The following is a 23,758-nucleotide window of genomic DNA, read 5'->3' on the forward strand; positions in this document are numbered from 1 at the left end:
AAGAAGGCTTAGAAGGGGTTCATATTCTTCCCCAAAGAAATTTAGAGTCATCTAGCTATTATCTATCAACCAAATAAAAATCAATAGGCAGCAAAAGAAATTAACCAGATCAATTATGGGCACAGTTGACCTAGCTGGTAGGTATTGTCTGATAAATAACTTTGTTTACCAAGGGCCATCATTTACTAGCCATAGCCACAGCCACCCACACCAGTATGTACGTGTTGCACAATACTGCCATGAAGGTCAGGCCATCTTTCTTTCATGTTGCCTCACTCCATATTGCCACAGGGCACTGAAAAAAGGCAGGCTAGAGAAGCTAATGACATCCTCCCCTTTTTGTCACCACCCTCCGCCAGGATCATTAGCAATTCTGAACTGATTAATTGCTGAAATCCCAGCCTTGAAACTGTTCAGTTAGAAGAGCAATGCTGAACTGCTGAAAAGATCATCTTAATATGGGCTTCAGAATTAACCATGTGTAATACAGTCAGTAGCTTTCATCATAAATTTACCACACTTCACCAAGTCTGAATAGAGCTCAAAGTTTTCCTCTTCGCTTGTTTAAAGACAACATGTACCCAAGCCATTTGTAGTCTAATCTGCAGCTCAGAACTGCCTTTGCCAAGAAAGATTAGACCATTTTAGCCATCTCTAAAAAGCTGAACTTGCAAAACAAAGGGATAAAGAACGCTAATTTTCAATGAATAAATAAGGAATTCTGGATGTGCAGGCAAGTGATCAAGAGCCATTGAAACAGACACAGGTAAGAGCTTTCAGAGCAAATTGCTGGTCTGGACATGGGATTATGAGATGAAAACATTTATAGCCATCAATGTGCATGTACTCGTTGTATCTACCAGGGCAGCCACAGCTTACTTTGCCTTTTTAGTAGTGGGATACATCTGGCCACAGAGATGTTATGCTAAGTCACTACCTATGGAGAAGTTAGGATGAAAAATCCTACGAAGGATATATTAAGAAAGATATTTCAGAATGACTTGGTCATCTCTTAGTGTGCAATAAATGGCACACCCACTACCGAATCCATTTGATAATCTGGTATGTTATCTCATCATAGTTTTAAAGAAATATTCACGCAATTCTTCTTCTTCTTTTCTTCTTCTTCTTCTTCTTCTTCTTCTTCTTCTTCTTCTTCTTCTCCTTCTCCTTCTCCTTCTCCTTCTCCTCCTCCTCCTCCTCCTCCTCCTCTTCTTCTTCTTTCTTCTTCTTACTATTATTATTATTATTATTATTATTTTGAGACAGAGTTTCGCTCTTGTTGGCCAGGCTGGAGTGCAATGGTACAATCTCGGCTCACCACAACCTCTGCCTCACGGATTCAAGCAATTCTCCTGCCTCAGCCTCCTGAGTAGCTGGTGTTAGGTAACAGGGGTACCTTAATGGCGCCGGTTCCGGGTTCTTCTCCCCTCCTTGACCGGGCACTGTCTGAACCCGCCAAAGGAGGGCCAATCAGAAAGAAGCATCTCCTGCCTTCCCTTGGGCCCGCCCAACGTAGGCCCAAGGGATATAAAACCCAGCACACCAGCAGCTCTCTCTCTTCTCTTCTCTTCTCTCTCTCCCCCGCGCGACCTGACCTCTACCTCTCCAACAAAGATCTCTTGGCTGCCACCGGTGTCGTCTCTGACTAGCCTGTCGCCCTTCAGCTGGGATTATAGGCATGCACCACCACACCCGGCTAATTGTGTATTTTTAGTAAAGACGGGGTTTCTTCATGTTGGTCAGGCTGGTCTTGAACTCCCGACCTCAGGCGATCTGACCGCCTCAGCCTCCCAAAGTGCTGGGATCACAGGCTTGAGCCACCATGCCCGGCCATGCAATTATTTTTATTATGAAGTGATGACAATGACAATTAATTACAGGGGTGGTAAACTTCTCAGGATGTCTGAAATCTACAAATAGCCCAAGCAGAAACGAGGTTTTACTGGTCTTAATATTTTAATGGGTATTTTTCCACAATGTGAAGCAATTCCCATTTCTGGCATTAAGGACCCAAGGTGATGCTAAAATCCTAATAGCAAGGGATGTTGCAGAGCAGAAGTGGCAGGGCAGTCTTACAAGCCAGGATGAAAACAAACACTAGAGAAATGCTACTGTCTGGCAGTATGTTTGGAACCAGTCTGAATTTAGTTAAATATGCTGGTAAATTCACCCATGCGAGACAAGGGGGGAAAAAGATGCCTTCTGGGGAATAAAGCTATACCTACTTGCTTTTACAGATAGAAAGGAAAATTCAAATTCAAAAGTCCTATATCATACCCAAAGTATAGCTTTTCTGCTAATATTTAATAATTATTTTCTCAAGTAAATATATATAAAACAATCCACACTATAGCTTTATCTAGATCTAAATTTTCATAAATTAGTAATCGAAATTAAATTACACAGAACTGTGATTGTTTCCTAGATTTCTTCCTCTAGGTTATTAATACCTACATAAAACTCCTTCCAGAATGTTGTTAAGTCTTAGTCATTAGGGAGATACATATGGATATACTCACAAATTCTTCTGGGGTCAGGCCAGACACCACCATGGACATTCTTTTGTTGACCCTTTCTGTTGAAGCTGTCAATTCTGGCTTCTCCCTGCTCACACTTTCTTCCATTGCATTATACCCAGCAGTATTAGTAGTATGAGCAGCAGCTGGACTCTGGGCAGATTCAGCAACTTTCAACTGGGGTACTTTCAATGCAGAGGTTGAAGATGGTATATTGCCAACATGAGCTGACTCTGGGGCTCTGTCTGCCGAAGGATCAGATTCAGAGTCATCAGAGAAGAGGCTGATTCCAGATTCCAAGTAAGGGGTTCCCTCTGAAAGGAATGGGAGAAATTTAATTTTACACAACGATGAATGTTGAATTACAAAGTTCTGGTCTCTGTTAAGAAGTAAAAAGACCAATGAAGTTAGGTTAAGAGAAAAATGGGTACGTGAATACAGTGTTGGTAGAAATCCAAAGTAGCTTAGTTTCCTAAAAAGGAAATATGGCATTATGTAGCAAACACCTTAACAAGTGTTTACACTTTCAGTCAACAATGCTAGTTTTAGAAATATATCCTAGGGAGATAAAAGATGTATGCAAAGGTTTAGTCATAGGAATGTTCACTGTAACAATGCTTGTAATAGTATAATTTTAGAAACAATGTAGTTGTCCAATAATAGGAGATTAAATTACGATATACGTAGTCCAACGGAGTACTCTTCACCCATTAATTTGAATATAAATGTTGATGTACAATAAAACAGAAATGTTACTAATATATTAAAGAAGACACCTAAGCAATATTATTTATCATGACATTATTTTAAAAATAAAAGTTTATGGGCTGAGCACGGTGGCTCACGCCTGTAATCCCAGCACTTTGGGAGGCCGAGACGGGTGGATCACGAGGTCAGGAGATCAAGACCATCCTGGCTAACACAGTGAAACCCCATCTCTACTGAAAATACAGAAAAAAAATTAGCTGGGCGTGGTGGCAGGCGCCTGTAGTCCCGGCTACTCGGGAGGCTGAGGCAGGGGAATGGCGTGAACCTGGGAGGCGGAGCTTGCAGTGAGCTGAGATTGCACCATTGCAATCCAGCCTGGGCGACAGAGCGAGACTCCGTCTCAAAAAATAAAAATAAAAATAAAAATACATAAATAAATAAATAAAAGTTTATGTAAAATGACTAAAGAAACACAGAAATATTTTATTTTTAAGAAAAAGAGTACAGGCCGGGTGTGGTGGCTCAGGCCTGTAATCCCAGCACTTTGGGAGGCCGAGGTGGGCGGATCACCTGAGGTCAAGAGGTCGAGACCAGTCCGACCAACATGGAGAAACCCTGTCTCTACTAAAAATACAAAAAATTAACCGGGCGTGGTGGTGCATGCCTGTAATCCCAGCTACTCGGGAGGCTGAAGCAGGAGAATCGCTTGAACCCAGGAGGCGGAGGTTGCGCTGAGCCGAGATTGCGCCATTGCACTCCAGCCTGGGCAACAAGAGTGAAACTCCATCTCAAAAAAGAGTACGGGTAATATTTTTTTTTGAGAAGGGTCTCGGTCTGTCATCCAGGCTGCAGTGCAGTGGCACAAACATGGCTCACCTGCAGCCTTGACCTCCTGGACTCAAGTGATCTTCCTGTCTCAGCCTCCTGAGTAGCTGGGACCACAGGTGTTTGCACCTTCCACCTAATTTTTTTTTTTTTTTTGAGATGGAGTTTCCCTCTTGTTGCCCAGGCTAGAGTGCAATGACGTGATCTCGGCTCACTGAAACCTCTGCCTCCCAGGTTCAAGCGATTCTCCTGCCTCAGCCTCCCGAGTAGCTGGGACTATAGGCATGAGCCACCACGCCTGGCTAATTTTGTATTTTTAGTAGAGACAGGGTTTCTCCATATTGGTCAGGTTGGTCTTGAACTCCTGCCCTCAGGTGATCTGCCTGCCTCGGCCTCCCAAAGTGCTGAGATTACAGGCATGCACCACCACACCCAGCTAATTTTTGTATTTTTAGTAGAGACGGGGTTTCACCAGGCTGGTCTTGAACTCCCCACCTCAGGCCATCTGCCCGCCTCGGCCTCCCAAAGTGCTGGGATTACAGGCGTAAGCCACCACGCCTGGCCCCAGCTAGTTTTTTTTTTTTTTTTTTCTACTTTTTGTAGAGATCAGGTCTTGCTACATTGCCCAGGCTGGTCTTGAACTCTTGGCCTTGAGCAATCCTCCCACCTTGGCCTCCCAAAGTACTGAGATTACAGGCATGAGCCACTGCACCTGTCCTTATTTTATCTTTTAAGAGGTGGCATCTCAGCTTGGTGAAGTGGCTCACACCTATAATCCCAGCACTTTGGGAGGCCAAGGCAGGAAGATTGCATGAGGCCAGGAGTTAGAGACCAGCCTGGGCAACATAACAAGACTCGTGTCTAACCCCACTCCAAATTATCTTTTTTATTCCCTATATTGTCCAATTTGGGGGCAATGAGCATATAGTAATTTTGTAAGAAAGGAAAAAAAAGTTGAAAAATGTAGCAAATGCTTTATTTTTGTTTCTTCATCCAAGGTAATGACACCATTACTTTTTTCACTTAATAAATCAGCAGATATCATTACCAAATTAAAAACAGCAGAGATGTCATCCTTGAAACATTTCAGAAAATGCCATGGTGTCAGGAATTAAGCATAGCTAAGTAGAACGTATGAGATTTCTAAAATGACTCTAATGAACATGGTCGAATACCACACTTGATGCCAAACAGTGTCTTTTATGATAATGTGTTTTTCAGGATTAAAAACTTTCTTTACTGATTAAAACTCTGATTTACAAGCCATAAAACACCATTCATTAAAAGTAATTTTTAAGGCATAAAATATGTAGTCATTTATATTCATTAACTCATAAAAAAAAAACTTGCTTTGGGATTTGACTCATTTTCTAATAAAGGACTGGCCTAAAACTTTATTCTTTGGCCTTTGGACTCTTGTCTAACAGTTGAAATAAAATATATGTGTGTGTGTGTATATATATATAAATATATATATATATATATTTTTTTTTTTTGAGATGGAGTCTTGCTCTGTCACCCAGACTGGAGTGCAGTGGTGTGATCTTGGCTCACCGCAACCTCCGCCTCCCGGGTTCAAGTGATTCTGCTGCCTCAGCCTCCAGAGTAGCTAGGATTACAGGCATGCACTAGCACACCCAGTTAATGTTTTTGTATTGTTAGTAGAGACAGGGTTTCACCGTGTTGGCCAGACAGGTCTTGAACAACTGACCTCAGCTGATCCACCTGCCTCGGCCTCCTGGAGTACTGGGATTACAGGCGTGAGCCACTATGCCTGGCCTGAAATAATATATTTAGAGTACACCAAGACTCCCTCATCCTCAAAATCATTAGTTAAACCATTAATTAAAACATAGATGAACAGTTTCAATAATTTTCAAGTAAACCTTGATTAACACTTGAGCTATTTTTCTAAAATGGGCTTAATTAAGTATAACAAAAGTGTCCATGATAGACTAGTACATCTAAAAGTTGGTTAACCAGAATATCTTTATGTAGGATGGAGAGTAAAATCAAAGTGTTTGTTCCATTACAGCAGATGAAATATTACCTAGATCTTGCCTTGGCAAGTAAGATGGTTCCGTCAAATCGTGTGGCCCAGACTCTTCCAGCTGTTGCTCCTCCACATCAACAACCTTAATGAGCTCCTCTTGAGATGGGTAGTTTCCATTCTGAAGACTCCCAGAGCAACTGTGCATGTACCACCTATCATCTAATGACTGGCATTTAGAAGGGGATGACCTAGAAAGATAAATGGAAGGAGAAAACCATCGCCACCAATTGTGAAAGGACAAATCATACTTCCTGGGCAGCCAAAGCATAAATGAAACAGCTCATGTCAGAGAGATCAGAAATGACTGGCAAAAAAGAGCCCACATGACAGCCTAGAAGTCTGGATTCATGTTGCCTGCCAATATGTCAGGGTTGACATATAACATCTCCCCAAAGGGGTTGGGTTGGTCTGAGGCACCATATCTCCTAGCTGTTTAAAAGCAGGTCAGTAGCTGGGTGTGGTGGCTGGCGCCTGTAATCTCAGCTATTCCGGAGGCTGAGGCAGGAAAATTGCTTGAACTTGGGAGGCAGAGGTTGCAGTGAGCCAAGATCGTGCCACTGCACTCCAGCCTCGGTGACAGAGCAAGACTCTGTCAGGAAAGAAAGGAAAGGAAAGAAAGGAAAGGAAAGGAAGGAAAGGAAGGAAGGAAGGAAAGAAAGGAGGAAAGAAAGGAAAGAAGGAAGGAAGGAAGAGAGGGAAAGGAAAGGAAAGGATGGAAAGAAGGAAGGAAGGAAAGGAAGAAAGGAAGAAAGAATAAAAGCAGATCAGCAAATTTTTACCAAATTACTCACTGCCACTCACTCTATACACAATATTCTACTTGAGTCTAAATGGATATGTTAGAATCAGATCTCTTATGAAGATAGAAAGTTGATCAATGTCGACATCTCTACACTCATTCTTTCTACTCAGTTTTAGCAGAATTCACAGAATCATCCCTATTGCCTGCCTTTTCAATGTCCAAATTCATTCTAAAAACAAAAGCCAGCTATAAAATATTGTTAGAAAAGTATACACACCCAGTAAATAGTTCCTCTACTCTTCCAAGTGCTTAGGACTTTGCAAAATAAGATACTTATCAATAGATTTAAAGGGCCTCAGAGGTTAATTAATTAATTTAAACAATTATTGGGTGCTTACTATGGGTCAAATACTAAGGCTAGGCCCCCTGGATTGAAGTTGGGTGAGACCTGAATTACTGCTTTCTTTTTTTTTTTTTTTGAGACGGAGTCTCACTCTGTCGCCCAGGCTGGAGTGCAGTGGCGCGATCTTGGCTCACTGCAAGCGCCGCCTCCCGGGTTCACGCCATTCTCCTGCCTCAGCCTCTCCGACTAGCTGGGACTACAGGTGCCCGCCACCACGCCCGGCTAATTTTTTGTATTTTTTTTTAGTAGAGACGGGGTTTCACCGTGGTCTCGATCTCCTGACCTCGTGATCCGCCCGCCTCGGCCTCCCAAAGTGCTGGGATTACAAGCGTGAGCTACCGCACCTGGCTGAGACGGAGTCTTGCTCTGTCGCCCAGGCTGGAGTGCAATGGCACGGTCTCGGCTCACTGCAACCTCTGCCTCCCAGGTTCAAACAATTCTCCTGCCTCAGCCTCCTGAGTAGCTGGGATTACAGGCACCTGCCACCACGCCTGGCCCTCCAGTAAGGAAAAGAATGGTACTGGACTACATAGTCCAGTACTGGACTGCTATACAGTCCTGTATTAATAGTGGTGTAAATACACATCTCTGAAAGATACTCTAAATGTTTTCTGGCTTTGGGAGGGCAAGGCGGGCAGACTACTTGAATCCAGGAATTTGAGACCCGCCTGGGCAACAAGGTAAAACTCCATTTCTACCAAAAATACAAAAACTTAGTGGGTGTGGTGGCGCATGCTTGTGGACCCAGCTACTCAGGAGGCTAAGGTGGGAGGATTGCTCGAGCCTGAAAAACAGAGGATGCAGTGAGCCATGATTGCGCCACTGCAATCTAGGTGACAGAGGGAGACCCTGTCTCAAAAAAAAAAAAAAATTATTATTATTATTTTCTGTGGTAAATCAACAGCTAGACTTTTTCTAGAAAGACAAGAATTTTAATTAGGGCAAGGGCTGCCTTGAAGAAGTCTACCATCAGTTTCCAAGCTTGTTCAGGTTTTACCTCCATTATATTTTTTTCTGACCTTCAGAAGGGACATATCTATCTAACTGCACATTTCTCATGTTGTAGCTTATGTTATAGGTTCAAAAAACCTACATAGGATTAAACAAAAGAAGTATCCTAGAGCAATAAAAGTTTATAAATGCCTGTATACAAAAAACTGGAGAAAGTATGGTGAAAAAAATTAACAGTAAGAGTTCAATATAAATAAAGATGTCAGATACCACAGCATCTTTACATTGATGTTTCTTACCTTTCCACTCCTGGTTCTTTATTTTTACTGGTAGAACTATCTGCAGACACCTCAAACTTGTCAGCAAAAAGGCCTTCTGGATTCTGGCTTATAGGGTATGCACTACTTTTCTGTGAAGTTAATACTGCTTTAAATGGAATGAGAAAACAAATCTACTTTACTGCTTTGTTCTGATGGTGATAATTCAGGTTAGAATACTGATTTTTTTCAAAAGCATCAATCTATGATACACAAATTGGTTTTTAAATAAGTATATCAGGCAGAATTTTATAAACACAAGTAATGCAACAGACAGATGCTAGCACCAAATGGAATTCAATGATTAAAAAATAATAATGATAATAAAAGGAACACTTTAAGACAGGGTAAATAAAGACACCCAGCTGAGACAAGGCTGAAAAAAAAATTTATATTCCTTGGTCCTGAATGATAAAAAAATATATATAACAAATTTTTATCTCTGCAGCAAAATTATGCCCAAATCCCCTCAGACAATAGGAAAGAAAGAGTACCAGAAAGCACAAAGTACATTATTTTCTCCATCCCCACTGCCTCCACATTAAAGACTGTATGAAATGGGGATTTCAGCTTCTGCATGTCGGGGGTAAACAAGACATGAGTGTCAGACATGAAAGAAAAAACAGGTGACGTTTTGCTTCACATTTTCAATTACTGAAAAAAAAGAAAAAAACAAATAAACCCCCTAAACCAACACATACACAAAAAAATCCCAAGGTGCTGGTTGATAAGAAATCTTAAATAATACGTGGAACTAATGATGAAATGGCACAAGAAGGGAAAAATCACAAAACATACTGAAGGCAAAGTTCTGGCATGTTAGTTCATTTTTTTTTTTTTTTTTTTTTGGGACGGAGTCTCACTCTGTCGCACAAGCTGGAGTGCAATGGTGCAATCTCGGCTCACTGCAACCTCCACCTCCTGGGTTCAAGCGATTCTCCTGCCTCAGCCTTCCTAGTAGCTGAGATTACAGGTGCCTGCCACCACGCCCAGCTAGTTTTTTTGGTATTTTTAGTAGAGACAGGATTTTACTATGTTGGTCAGGCTAGTCTCGAACTCCTGACCTCAAGTGATCCACCAACCTTGGCCTCCCAAAGTGTGGGGATTACAGACGTGAGCCACTGCGCCCGGCCTAATTCATTTTGTAACATATTTATTCCTCCAAATGTATCACTTTGTGCCACTGCCTTCTAGGAAGTGGCTTAAAGGCAGAAGTGGCCGGGCCCGGTGGCTCACGCCTGTAATCCCAGAACTTTGGGAGGCCGAGGTGGGCGTTTCATGAGGTCAGGAGATCGAGACCATCCTGGCTAACAAGGTGAAACCCCGTCTCTACTAAAACTACAATACAAAAAAATTAGCCGGGCGTGGTGACGGGCGCCTGTAGTCCCAGGTACTCGGGAGGCTGAGGCAGAAGAATGAATGGCTTGAACCTGGGAGGCAGAGCTTGCAGCGAGCCGAGATCATGCCACTGAACTCCAGCCTGGGCGACAGAGCGAGACTCCGACTCAAAAAAAAAAAAATACTTATTTATTTTTATTTATTTATTTATTTTGAGACGGAGTTTCGCTCTTGTTGCCCAGGCTGCAGTGCAATGGCGTGATCTTGGCTTCCCACAACCTCTCTGCCTCCCAGGTTCAAGCTATTCTCCTGCCTCAGCCTCCCAAGTAGCTGGGATTACAGGCATGCACCACCACGCCTGACTAATTTTGTATTTTAGTAGAGATGGGTTTCTCCATGTTGGTCAGTCTGGTCTCGAACTCCCGACCTCAGGTGATCTGCCTGCCTTGGCCTCCCAAAGTGCTGGGATTACAGGTGTGAGCCACCGTGCCCGACCGTTATTTAATTTTTCAAAGAGATGGGTGTCTTGCTGTGTTGACCAGGCTGGTTTCAAACTCTTTTTTTTGAGACAGAGTCTTGCTCTGTTACCCAGGCTGGAATACAGTGGCATGATCTCGGCTCACTGCAACCTCCGCCTCCAGGTTCAAGCGATTCTCCTGCCTTAGCCTCCCAAGAAGATGGGATTATAGGTGCCCGCCACCACCCCTTGGCTAATTTTTATATTTTTTGTAGAGATGGGGTTTTACCATGTTGGCCAGGCTGGTCTTAAATTCCTGACTTCAGGTGATCCGCCAACCTTGGCCTCACAAAGTGCTGGAATTATAGGCATGAGCCACCATACCCAGCCTGGTCTAGAACTCTTAAGCTCAAGTGATCCTCCTGCCTTGGCATCTCAGAGTGCTGGGATTATAGGCATGAGCCACCATGCCCGGCCAAGGCAGAAATATTTAATAAGTAAAAACAAATAGTTAAAAATTGCAAATGTTGGCCGGGCGCGGTGGCTCACGCCTGTAATCCCAGCACTTTGGGAGGCCGAGGCGGGTGGATCACGAGGTCAGGAGATTGAGACCAACCTGGCTAGCACGGTGAAACCCCATCTCTACTAAAAATACAAAAAATTAGCCGGGTGCGGTGGCGGGTGCCTGTAGTCCCAGCTACTCGGGAGGCTGAGGCAGGAGAATGGCGTGAACCCCGGGGGGCGGAGCCTGCAGTGAGCCAAGATTGCGTCACTGCACTCCAGCCTGGGTGAAAAAGTGAGACTCCGTCTCAAAAAAAAAAAAAAAAAAGGAACTCTGTTGAAAGTAAGCAGGATCTAACTATGAAGAGAGGTATCATCCTCCCCACCCCCAATACACGGTGATAATTGATAAAGGCTAATATGCAAGCTCCAAGGAATCATATCAAACGGAATTAACCATTGGAAACAGTTAAAAAAAAAAAAAAAAAAAAAACGGCCGGGTGATGTGGCTCACGCCTATAATCCGAGCACTTTGAGAGGCCAAGGTAGGTGGATCACCTGAGGTCAGGAGTTTGAGACCAGGCTGGCCAACATGGTGAAACCCTGTCTCTACTAAAAATACAAAAATTAGCTGGGCATGGTGGTGGGTGCCTGTAATCCCAGCTACTCGGGAGGCTGAGGCGGACATTGTAGTGAGCCGAAATCACGCCATTGCACTCCAGCCTGGGCAACAAGAGTGAAACTTCATCTCAAACAAAACAAAACAAAACAAAACAAAAAAAATGAAAGGCAGAGGGAAGGCTCAGATACAAACACAGCTATTAAAAAGTCATTCCTCCTTTTGGCCAGAACCACCATCTTTCAGTAATTCGCCAAAATGACGAACACAAAGGGAAAGAGGAGAGGCACCATATATATGTTCTCTAGGCCTTTTAGAAAACATGGAGTTGTTCCTTTGGCCACGTATATGCGAGTCTATAAGAAAGGTGATATTGCAGACATCAAGGGAACGGGTACTGTTCAAAAAGGAATGCCCCACAAGTGTTACCATGGCAAAACTGGAAGAGTCTACAATGTGACCCAGCATGCTGTTGGTATTGCTGTAAACAAGTTAAGGGCAAGATTCTTGCCAAGAGAATTAATGTGAGTATTGAGCACATTAAACACTCTAAGAGCCGAGACAGCTTCCTGAAACGCGTGAAGGAAAATGATCAGAAAAAGAAAGAAGCCAAAGAGAAAGGTACGTGGGTTCAACTGAAGCACCAGCCTGCTCCACCCAGAGAAGCACACTTTGTGAGAACCAATGGGAAGGAGCCTGAGCAGCTGGAACCTATTCCCTATGAATTCATGGCATAGTAGGTGTTAAAAAAAAAAAAGACCTTTGGACTGTAAAAAAAAAAGAAAAGTCATTCTATCACCAGAACATTTAGCAAATAAATTCCTCTTCTTACTACAATGGGCCTCACGCAATGAAGCAAATAAGATAACTTGAGTTAGAAGTCAATAACTCAATACAACCTGAAAAACAGAGCAAAACCTTTCTGCTTTTTTTTCTCCTTAATCCTTAATTCATTCTCTGAACAGCAAGCCCAACCTAGGCCTTGTGACATGATGATCTACTTGCTGGCTGGTTTAGGAAAGTCTAAATGCCGAGATCCAGAGCCCAAGTTTCAGAATATTATTGTAGTTCCTCTTAAATCATTCCCTCATCTAGATGTCTTAACATGTTACATTCTTCGTGGATAGGAAGTATGGGCCACATCAAACATTTAATAAACTTACAGACTGCCCACTGTGTGCTAAGCATTGTACAGGGTATTGTGAAGAACTAAGGAAGACACTGGAAGACAACAGATATTAAGAAATAATAAACTAGGCCGGGCACCATGGCTCCCAAGTAGCTGGGATTACAGGCATGTGCCACCACACCTGGCTAATTTTTTGTAGTTTTAGTAGAGATGCGGTTTCTCCATGTTGGTCAGGCTGGTCTCGAACTCCTGACCTCAGGTGATTCGCCTGCCTTGGCCTCCCAAAGTGCTGGGATTACAGGCGTGAGCCACCGCACCTGGAAACAATATTCTTTCTACTAGAAGTTCTGGCCAGGTGCCATGGCTCACACCTGTAACCCCAGCACTTTGGGAGGCTGACGTGAGAGGACTGCTTGAGTCCAGGAGTTTGAGACCAACTTGGGCAACATAGGGAGACCTTGTCTCTACAAAAAATAAAAAAAAAAAAATTAGCTGGGTATGGTGGTGGACGCCTATAGTCCCAGCTACTTGGGAGGCTAAGGCAGGAGGATCGCTTGAGGAGGTCGAGAGGCTGCAGTGAGCTGTGATTATGCCACTGCCCTCCAGCTTGGGCAACAGAGCAAGACCTTCTCTAAAAAGGTGAGGCTGAGGTGTGGGAGGATTGCTCAAGATCAGGAGTTCAAGACCAGCCTAGTTAACAGTGCGTCCCAGTCTCTACTTAAAAAAAAGTTAAAGAAAAGAAAAAATTATTTTTAAAAAGTTCATTTGAGTTTCAGTTAGACTCACACCAGATTTAGGGAGGAAAAGGCTCAAAATTTATGTTGGTATTAAGTTGTGATATCCAAAACAATTCAGAAATTAAGCATTTCAGTTACAGATCTCTAGAAAAAAATAAACACATGTATACATCAAAGAGGAGATAGTAGATTTACACAGATATTCAAAGTCACACATAATAACATTTTATATCTTACACATTAGAATTGAAAGTCTAGTCTGTGTTTAGACTGAAGATGGTGAAAGTACCCCAAAGAAGAGTATTATACTGGGGATGGGACTCTCATCTGTCATTATCTGAGAGATGAACTAAATGAAGATAGTTGCAAAGAAAGCATTTAAGGAAATACATTTTGAAGCACTGCTATAGTAACAGAGTTTCTAACTAGCTTCTTTATCCAAGAGCTACTGTTTCTTCCTGAACACAAAAATACTGCAAGGCACAACTGGGGACCAAAGCCACTGTTCTGTATAAGTAGCAGACTTGAGTTCCTAGAAAGACTCCAAGAAAGGTCTTAAAGTCCCCAGTTGGACGGTGGAACAGGGTGCTGAAGAAGGAACTTTAACATTCAGATAAGAATCACCGAGCTAGGAATGAAGTGTACTTTGGGAGCACTCACCACCCTTGCATGTTTCTAAGCAGCATCCTAGTGGGGACCCCATGCCTAGCATCTCCTATGTGTCTGTGTGTTTGCCCCTATTTAAAAACCTGCCTGATGTATTGTCTTTCCAATTAAAAACTCAAATTTCCATCTCACTTTCCTTCATTTATGCCATTATTCCTCAGCTCAGTGCTCACTTCTTATAGGAAGTCAGCTCTGATCAACTGCACCTGCCTGGTTACTCCAATGGCATCCTCTCAGAGGTCCATCTGGATTTTTTTTGATAACTGTAACATTGCTGTAAAGTACTTGACTCTATTGCATAATTAGGCTCTCTGTGTTGTTCTTTTCTTTTCCTTTTGAACTAACAGGAGCTCCATCACTAGGCTTTCTGTGGATCAAAGTGCAGTTCCTGAAGTATAGGATGTCTCTCCCTATAAATCAGAAGCACATTAAATAGGTCTGTGATGTGACACCAGTGTTATAAGGAATATGTCTGAGTATTTTTTCATAGCTTTCTGAAATTATGGGGTTGCCTGTCACCAATTTCTCCCATTCCACTTAGCTTCCAATAGAGCAAGAGCTATGTTGTATACCATGTATCTTCCATGGGCTCCCCACAGCACCTACTTGTTGTAGGTACTCAAATGACAACATGAATGACTGCCTTGGGTCCCTCTGACTGGTATATTAGTTGTGAGCAGGGACAAGAACCAAGGTTCCATAATTACCCATGTGCTGAGCAAGGATCATAAAATGTTGGAGCTAGGTCCTTACTTTTCAGAAGGAGATAAAGGGGAAGGAAAGAATTTTGCTTAAGATATCAGTGTTTGGCCAACAATACACACCTTTTTCTGATGTGCTTTGTTCTGGATTTTGCAGGTCCTCAAGGGCAGAAGAGTCACTTACGATGGGAGGGTAGCTGTGAGAAGGCTGGCTCCCATGCTGTTCTAACACAGCTTCTAGTTCAGCCATTTCCTGCTGGAGCTTTATCAGGTTATCTTGCATGGTATCCCTCTGCTGCAAAAACGATAAATGGCACCAAGAAAATGAAATACTTTGAGAAGCTTTCCATTAAATGAAAATATGTCATACAAATTAATTTTAGCACAGGAATTGAAATCACCTAGTATGGAACTATAAGTTCTGGCTGAACACCTTTTAATCTAACCACATTCATGCAATTAATGCCCATGAAATTATTTCCAAATGATGTTAGTGAGGGAAAAAATCCTCAAACTCCCCCAAATAGACTTGATTTATTGTGATGCCCTTTTCAAGTTGGTTATTTTCTTTTAAAGCTAGGGAGTGAAAAAATAATTAAGGTATTTAAACACTATCGATATTTAAAATAAGCATGAATCTGTTAACATTTTATTTATACGGGCACATTTCAAAGACTTGGTGTTGTGAGATTCATCAGACACTTAGGTTAGTTCATATAAAAATGTGTGACTTTTAGACTGATGTAATGTTGAAAAAAGCCCTCTATCTATGGCATTTTATAAAAATACAACAAATATAAAAATACTATCAGTAATCCTGCCTAGATTACTGGCTTGTGAGGACTCTTCCTTTTCTGGGGTTTTTTGAACCTTTAGTTTCTTTTTTCTTTCTTTTTTTTTTTTAAGTCTCCCTCTGTCACCCAGGCTGGCACCATCTTGGCTCACTGCAACGCACTCTTCCTCCCAGGTTCAAGCGATTCTCCCACCTCAGCCTCTCAAGTAGCTGGCATTACAGGTGCTTGCCAGGATACCCAGCTAATTTTGGTAATTTTAGTAGAGACAGGGTTTTACCATGTTGGCCAGGCTGGTCTTGAACTCCTGACCTCAAGTGATCAGCCCGCCTCGGCCTCCCAAAGTGCTGGGATTACAGACATGAGCCATTGTGCCTGACCTGAACCTTTAGTTTCTAACAGAAAAAACAAAAAGCTAATTCATGAATCTATCTGTTTGCTCAGTTAATTAGACAACTATTTACTATCTATTAAGCACCAGGCGCTGTCCTAGTACTGAGGATATAGCCCTCATGGTGCTGCCATTCTAGGCAGGGACATCTCATCTAGAATGTGTCCACCTAGAGATCATTAGCAAGGACCTGTGAGAAGGAAGGATCCAACAGAAAGAGCCCTGAGAAAGCCTGTAAGGATAGTTACTGTTTTTAAAATAATGGGTTCTTTTTGCTTATGGGCTCCTGTTGTTTATTGGTCCATTTCAAAGAAGAATGTGCTAAGCCCAAGTATTTGATAAATAAAGAATTTAGGTATGTAAAGGGTTTTCCAAAATATCCTTTTTAGGAATTTATTTTATTTTATTTTATTTATTTTTTTGAGACCGTCTTGCTCTGTTGCCCCAGGCTGGAGTGCAGTGGTGCGATCTTGGCTCACTGCAACCTCTGCCTACCTGGTTCAAGCAATTCTCCCTGCCTCAGCCTCCCAAGTAGCTGGGATTACAGGCACCTGTTACCATGCCCGACTAATATTTTTTTTTTTTTTGAGACGGTGTTTTACTTTGTTGCCCAGGCTGGAGTGCAGTGGCACAATCTCGGTTCACTGCAAGCTCCACCTCCCAGGTTCAAGCCGTTCTTCTGCTTCAGCCTCCTGAGTAGCTGGGATTACAGGCGCCCGCCACCATGCCCAGCTAATTTTTTGTATTTTTAGTAGAAACGGTGTTTCACTGTGTTAGCCAGGATGGTCTGGATCTCCTGACCACATGATCCTCCTGCCTCAGCCTCCCAAAGTGCTGGGATTACAGGTGTGAGCCACCGCGCCTGGCCTAATTTTTGTATTTTTAGTAGATACAGGGTTTCGCCATGTTGTCCAGGCTGGTCTTGAACTACTGACCTCAGGTGATCTGTCTACCTCGGCCTCCTAAAGTGTGGGGATTACAGGTGTGAGCCACTGTGCCTGGCTTCAAAATATACATGTTTAAAAATCACTTTTAGAAGGAACATCAATGGTTGCCAAAAAGTCCAGTGGGGGAGTGGGGCAGGAACACATTGTTTCACTCTCCATTTCTTCTTCTGATCCTTAAAAATGACTTTGCCCTTTACTAAAAACAAGCCATCTTCTTTCTCCTGCTACACTGAGTTCACAATTTTCAGGAGGTTTTTATGATCAGAAAATGTATTCCTAGCTTCACAAAGGTTTCCACTGCTACTCTAACACTGCTTTGCTGCCAAGGTCTGCAGCAACGCCATTGCCACCACGTGGTACTTATGAGTAGTTACATCACTGATCAAACCCTAGCCAAAGTCTTGCCTCAGTTAACCTGGAATGAAAGCACATAGATATCTGACCAAAGTGCTTCACAGGCTGTATTAGTCACTACTGTCACAACCATCACATCTAACCTCTACATGGCCATTACATAAATCAGAACAAGTAGTGGGGTAATTATTAATAGATAACTTTCCTTTGGGTTTCCCAAAGGAATTATTTTTTATAACTTAGACAAATTCCCCAGCAGGCAAGTGGCCAAATACATTAAGGAGAATAAAACCAACAGGTTTCTAAGACTTCTTGATTCTAATTCTGAAGTGCTCCTTCAATTAGCTCTAGTCTTCGTCTTCTACTATGCTGCTCTGATCTCTACTTTTAATACAGCTACATTACTGTAGAAGTTCCCTAAAAGCCCTGTTTATCATGTCTTTTTCTTCCATAAAGACCCTTAGTGCTCCATCTTGGCCATCACAGTGAAACCCTGGCTGAGGCAGGAGAATCACTTGAACCCGGGTGGCAGAGGTTGCAGTGAGCCGAGATCGTGCCACGGCACTCCAGCCTGGGCAATAGAGCAAGACTGTCTCAAAAAAAAAAAAAAAAAAAAAACCTTAGTGGTATACCACTGCTGAGTTATACTTTTTGAACACTATATAATTGTTAGTCATTACTGCCATTAGGATAAAGTCCAAATTCCTAAACATAGCATTCAAAAGGCCCTTTACACCCTGGTATTATCTCTCATTTCTCCCAACACCTCTCACACAAGTTGTTTTCCTATAACACATGACAACTTTATGTTTCCTGGGAATTCCATGACTCTGTACCTTTACCTTACGTTCTACCACTCCTCTTTTTCCACTTGGAAAAATTCTTATCTTTCAAGGCCTAGTTTGAATGTCTCCTTAAGTCCCCACCAGGAGGAGTTGTGAAATATGAGAAGTAAGGGCAAGTGGGCAGAATGTGGCTAATTCTAATAAGACTCCTGAAATGTGCAGCACAGCAGCCGGAACTGGTCTGGAGGGAAGCAGAGTGTATATCTGACCCTTGTTTGTTCACATTCATTACATATAAATATATATATAAAACCTTCCCATAAAACATGTGTATTTAATGAGTTAAAACTATTTCTAATGTTCCTACTACTACATAATAAGCCTAATCCAAATACAAGCTGAAGTCTTAGCACAAATAGTGGCTTTATCATGCTAGTTTTGTTGACATGTTGTGAATATTTTCAAATATACAGAAAACTTGAAGCAACTTTGCAATGAATGTTTATATATCTACTACTTAGAATCTATAATTAACATTTCCTATATTTACTTTATCACACACACACACACACACACACACACACACACACACACAGAAATCCCCACCAATAATCCATCTCCTATCGGGAACAGATGATCTCTCACTACTTGATTTACATTGCTAATGCATTAGTATACCCAAATGGAACACATGACCTTGATAGAAGGAATCTTCCCTTAATCACTTTTGTCTCCCTAATGCCTAGCAGACAGTAAGCACTCAGCAAGTGTTTATTAATGAGAAGATAAATTAATAAATAAGTATAGTTAATCAGTCTTCTGTAAAAACAAACAAAAACCCAGATATCAATGATACCAAATTAGGAATTCTCTATCATCTATATACTTTTTCTCGGTTCAGTACAAAAAGGGAAAAAAAATCCCACTTCAATAGTTTTTCCTGCCTGTGCTACTTTAGACATAAGATAGCCTGAAATCTGACTTCAACTGTTTTGGGTAGATGCTTAGTAAAAACACGTTGCAAAATGAATCCTGAACAAATAGACACATCTCTGGGAATAAGATTAGAAATACAGAAAAACAAGGACATTGTATATTGAATGTCAAATATAATATAGTATGGCTAAGGCAGATGTAATCAGAAATTGCAACCTTAAACTTTAAAACACAATGGACAGAATTAGATGATGGGTATATTGACAGAGTCCCAAACCCACATCCAAAAAGGATCATAGGAATTGCAAACAGAGAAAAGGCCTCCTAAATCTTTTCATCAATTTAGTTGCCATGGCAATCCTGAAGAAATGGAGAATACTGGTGACAGCTCAGATACAAAGTGGGGAGTCATCTCAAAGGTTTCTTGACTACTCCAAGGGGCTTCAGGTCTAGAGGGATTTGCTCTGTACAGAGAATGGGCAGTAGAAGATAAGCCCTCTCTAATTGTAGTTCTCATAGCAATGCAAGATTTAGATTTTAAAACTGGATATCACTCAGTGTTGGCAAGGTACAGGAAAATAGGAACTATCATATACCACAGGGGCTGGAAGAGCACAAACTGGTTTAATCTTTCTAAAAAACAATTTAGTAACATGTATCAAACACCATAATCCTAGTCCCAGTAATGTAGACTAAGGAAATAATCAGGGATGTAGGCAAATATTTAGCTACCAGGATGCCACTATAGTGATGTACGTAATAGCAAACTGTGCCTCTTACCCTGAAACCTCCAACATTCAGCAATAGGTCAAATAAATCATGGTACACTGGAAAGATAGAATCCCATATAGTAATTAAAAATGAAGTCGCTTAAGAATTTTAATAACCCAGGCTGAGTGCGGTGGCTCACGCCTGTAATCCCAGCACTTTGGGAGGCCGAGGCGGGTGGATCACTTGAGGTCAGGAGTTTGAGACCAGCCTGACCAACATGGAGAAACCCTGTCTCTACTAAAAATACAAAATTAGCTGGGCGTGGTGGCACATGCCTGTAATCCCAGCTACTCAGGGGGCTGAGGCAGGAGAATCGCTTGAACACAGGAGTCAGGAGGCAGAGGATGCGGTGAGCCGAGGTCGCACCATTGCACTCCAGCCTGGGCAACAAGAGTGAAACTCCATCTCAGAAAAAAAAAAAAAAAAAAGAAAAAAGAATTTTAATGATCCAGTAAAAGCTAGATTACAATGTACAGAATTATCTGGATTTCTTGTTTTTGAGACAGGGTCTCACCATATCACCCACGCTGGAGTGCCGTGGCACCATCATGGCTCACCACGGCCTCAACTTGCTGGGATCAAGCAATCCTACCCCAGCCTCTCAAGTAGCTGAGACTACAGGTGTGCACCACTAAGACTCACTAATTTTTTTTTTTTTCAGACAGGGGTTGCCCAGAACGGAGTGCAGTAGCGTGATCACAACTCACTGCAGCCTTGACCTCCGGGGCTCAGGCAATCTTCCTGCCTCGGCCTCCCAAAGTGCTGGGATTACAGGTGTAAGCCACTGTGCCTGGCTTCCTGGATATATTTTAAAGATAAAGTATATACAAGCCCCTCTGTGCACATACAGGAATACTAAAAGAATATACACCAATAAATTGGTAACCATTTCTGGATAACACAAATTGCAATTAACTTACCATTTTAATCATTTTAAGTGTACAGCTCAGTGGCATTAAGCATTTTCACACTGTTGTGTTACCATTGCCACTATCTATCTCCAGAACTTTTTCATCATCCCAAACTGAAATCTGTACTCATCAAACAGTAACTCCCCATTTCCCCCTCCCCAAGTCCCTAGTAACCACTATTCTACCTTCTGTCCTATGAATTTATCTCTTTTTTTTTTTTTACTGCTCCTTGTGGAGCAAGGCTTATCTATAGGCAATGTACCCAGAGTAACCAAATGTAACTATTCTAGGTATCTCATATAAGTGGAAGCATATAACATGTGTCCTTTGGTGTCCAGTTGATTTCAGTTAACACAATGTCTTCAAGGTTCATCCATGGATGATTTTTGTTTATCTGTATTTCCTAAGTTTTCTATGATGCACATATATAACTTTATAAGAATATCAGGCTTTTCTCAACTTCATCTAATCTGACTTCAGAATGTTCACAAAAAAACATCATTCACTTACTAGCAGCTAAAAGGGTATTTAAGACTTAGGTGGGAAAAAGAAGCCACAGCAGGATGATTCGAGGGGGTCTGAACAGCTTCATTTTAAGAACGTGCCTACGGCAGGTCAGAGAACATAAGCAAACTGTCTAAGATCATATAGCCCAGTACAGAACTCTCACCAATATTATTGCCAGCAATTGCTGTGTGTGTATTCTGCATAGAACCCTGTGCTAGGAATACAAAGAACCAACCTAATTATTAGAATTTGTCAATTTAGTGGGAGATAAATAAATGAAAAAAATAAACTTAGATGAGCCTGAATTTTTGCATGAGAACTTGGAAAATTTTGGTGCCACTTCTACAAATAAAAATTAGGCCAGGCCTGGTGGCTCACGCCTGTAATCTCAGCACTTTGGGAGGCTGAGACGGGTGGATTATTTGAGTTCAGGAGTTCAAGACGAGCCTGGCCATGGTGAAACCCTCTCTCTACTAAAAAAATACAAAAAAATGAGCTGGGCATGGTGGCAGTCACCTGCAATCCCATTTACTTAGAAGGCTGAAGCACGAAAATCACTTGAACCTGAACCTGGGAGGCGAAGGTTGCAGTGAGCCAAGATTGTGCCACTGCACTCCAGCCTGGGTGACAGAGCAAAACTCCATCTCAAAAAAAAAAAAAAATTAGGAGACAGTGCCTGGTTCTATGATGAAGATGATGTTAATTTTTAGATGTTGTGATACAGAATGTTTTTTCTAGACTATTCTGCCTTTAGTACATAAGCATTTCACATTACCAAATGGTCATATATATGGTAACGCTTTTATTTACTTCATAGGTGACCAAATTATTGGCCTTGACCATTAGGTCCAGAAAGTAAGATTGTGTACTCTCTTTTTTTTTTTTTTTTTTTGAGATGGGGTTTCACTCTTGTTGCCCAGGCTGGAGAGCAGCAGCATGATCTCAGCTGACTGCAACCTCCGCTTCCTGGGTTCAAGTGATTCTCCTGCTTTAGCCTCCCATCTTTCTTTTTTAAAGAAAAAAGATGATTAATGAGCAATTAAAAAAAATAGGCCAGGCGTGGTTGCACACGCCTGTAATCCCAGCATTTTGGGAGGCTGAGGTGGGGTCACTTGACCCAGGAGTTTGAGACCAGCCTGGGCAACATAGTGAGATGTTGTCTCTAGTAAAAACTTAAAAATTAGCTGGAAGTGTTGGTGGGCGCATGTGGTCCCAGCTACTCGGGAAGCTGAGGTAGGAGGATCACTTGAGCCCAGGAAGTCAAAGCTACAGTGAACTATGATTGCACTACTCCATTCCAGCCTGGGTGACAGAGTAAGAGACCCTGTGTCAGAGAAACCAAAAAGAAAAAAATAACTAGATTTTAAAAGGAAAAAAAAAAAAGAAGAGAAAGAAGTATCCACAAAACAGTGAAAGGCTAGATGGTCTCTATTAGGAAGAGAACCCTATAGTCTCCAACTTGGTACCAAGAATAAACACCAAAATTGCAATTGCTGGCAATAATATTGGTCAGAGTTCTGTACCTGGCTGTGTGGCCTTAGGCAGTTTGCTTACCTTCTCTGACCTGCAGTAGGCATATTCTTAAAATGGAGCTATGCAGAGCCCCTTGAATCATCCTGCTGTGGCTCCTTTTTCTCACCTCTTTTGATACAGTAAGTGCTGTCATGTTTTTGCTATAGGGGAAATGATGTGTTTTTGTTTGTTTTTGAGATGGAGTCTCACTTTGTCACCCAGGCTGGAGTGCAGTGGTACAATCCTGGCTCAGTGCAACCTCCGCCTCCCAGGTTCAGGCGATTCTCCTGTCTCAGCCTCCAGAGTAGCTGGGATTACAAGGCATTGGCCACCACGCCCAGCTAATTTTTGTATTTTTAGTAGATGTGGGGTTTCACCATGTTGGCCAGGCTGGTCTCAAACTTCTGACCTGAGGTGATCCACCCACCTTGGCCTCCCAAAGTGCTGGGATTAGCAAATGGGTTTCGAAGGTTTAGCTTATTCATTAAAATCAGTATTTAGTATGCTACAATGAGCTAGGCAGTGTGTGTATGTGTGTGTGCGTGTGTGTGTGTGAAATAAAAGATAGTATGAGTTCCATCAAGGTGCTTACAGTCTAATTTAAGAAGACAATGAATCACAAACTATTGTGCCATTAATTCAAAGAGATGATGTCAGCAAACCCAAGAATGTGGGATACATACTACTGAATGCAAAGGACACCACACACACGCGGGCGCACACACACACACACACACACTTTTTACCTGAGTGGTTAAAATGTCACTCTGAGAGGATAGCCCTGAGCAGTCTTCAGAGACGCTTGTTTCACTTGCATACCCAGATGCTGCTTCACCTAAAATAACAACAAAAACAGGTTCAGATGTACAAGCAGACTATAAACACTGCAACTTGCTGTGTCTTTTTCTTATTGGCAGGACTGGATTTACTTTCATGTCACACAAAATGATTAAATTCCTTGCTTTGGGACACTGGGATTTCCTTTTATAAAATGAAACCAGAAGTAAGTCCACAAGTAATTAGGATGTTAAAGCTCATTCAGTCAAAGATGACGTCCTAGCTATGTGAAAGACTTTTTTCTATGAAAAGCACCTTAGGAGGAACATGTTTCAAGTTTAAGAAGCAGTTCCTTTAACTATACTTGGAAATTTGTAAAATGTGCTCCCCAAAAGTATAAACATTTAGCT

General features: G+C 42.0%; 1 protein-coding gene and 1 pseudogene across 30 annotated transcripts in view; one reads left to right on the top strand and one right to left on the bottom strand.

Moving 5' to 3' along the window:
• BRCA1 (BRCA1 DNA repair associated) overlaps window positions 1-23,758 on the bottom strand; it is an 88,565-nt gene that overhangs the window by 27,251 nt on the left and 37,556 nt on the right. For 17 of the 30 annotated variants that reach the window (XR_009215389.1, XM_032163747.2, XM_058445990.1 and 14 more), the window contains 5 exons: window positions 23,318-23,406; window positions 14,790-14,961; window positions 8,501-8,627; window positions 6,103-6,293; window positions 2,523-2,833 (listed from right to left, as the gene is read on the bottom strand). Coding sequence is in view for 29 of the 30 variants with exons in the window: in XM_032163747.2 (XP_032019638.1) it covers window positions 2,523-2,833; window positions 6,103-6,293; window positions 8,501-8,627; window positions 14,790-14,961; window positions 23,318-23,406 (890 nt within the window). In the remaining variant the exon portion in view is untranslated. The remainder of the gene's footprint in view (window positions 1-2,522; window positions 2,834-6,102; window positions 6,294-8,500; window positions 8,628-14,789; window positions 14,962-23,317; window positions 23,407-23,758) is intronic. The other 13 variants (XM_058445996.1, XM_058445994.1, XM_058445988.1 and 10 more) reach the window with 1 other exon arrangement.
• LOC131384497 (large ribosomal subunit protein eL21-like) lies at window positions 11,689-12,170 on the top strand (annotated as a pseudogene).

This window comes from Hylobates moloch, unplaced genomic scaffold (genome assembly GCF_009828535.3).
Source record: "Hylobates moloch isolate HMO894 unplaced genomic scaffold, HMol_V3 SCAFFOLD_10, whole genome shotgun sequence".
Classification (NCBI taxonomy): Eukaryota; Metazoa; Chordata; class Mammalia; order Primates; family Hylobatidae; genus Hylobates; species Hylobates moloch.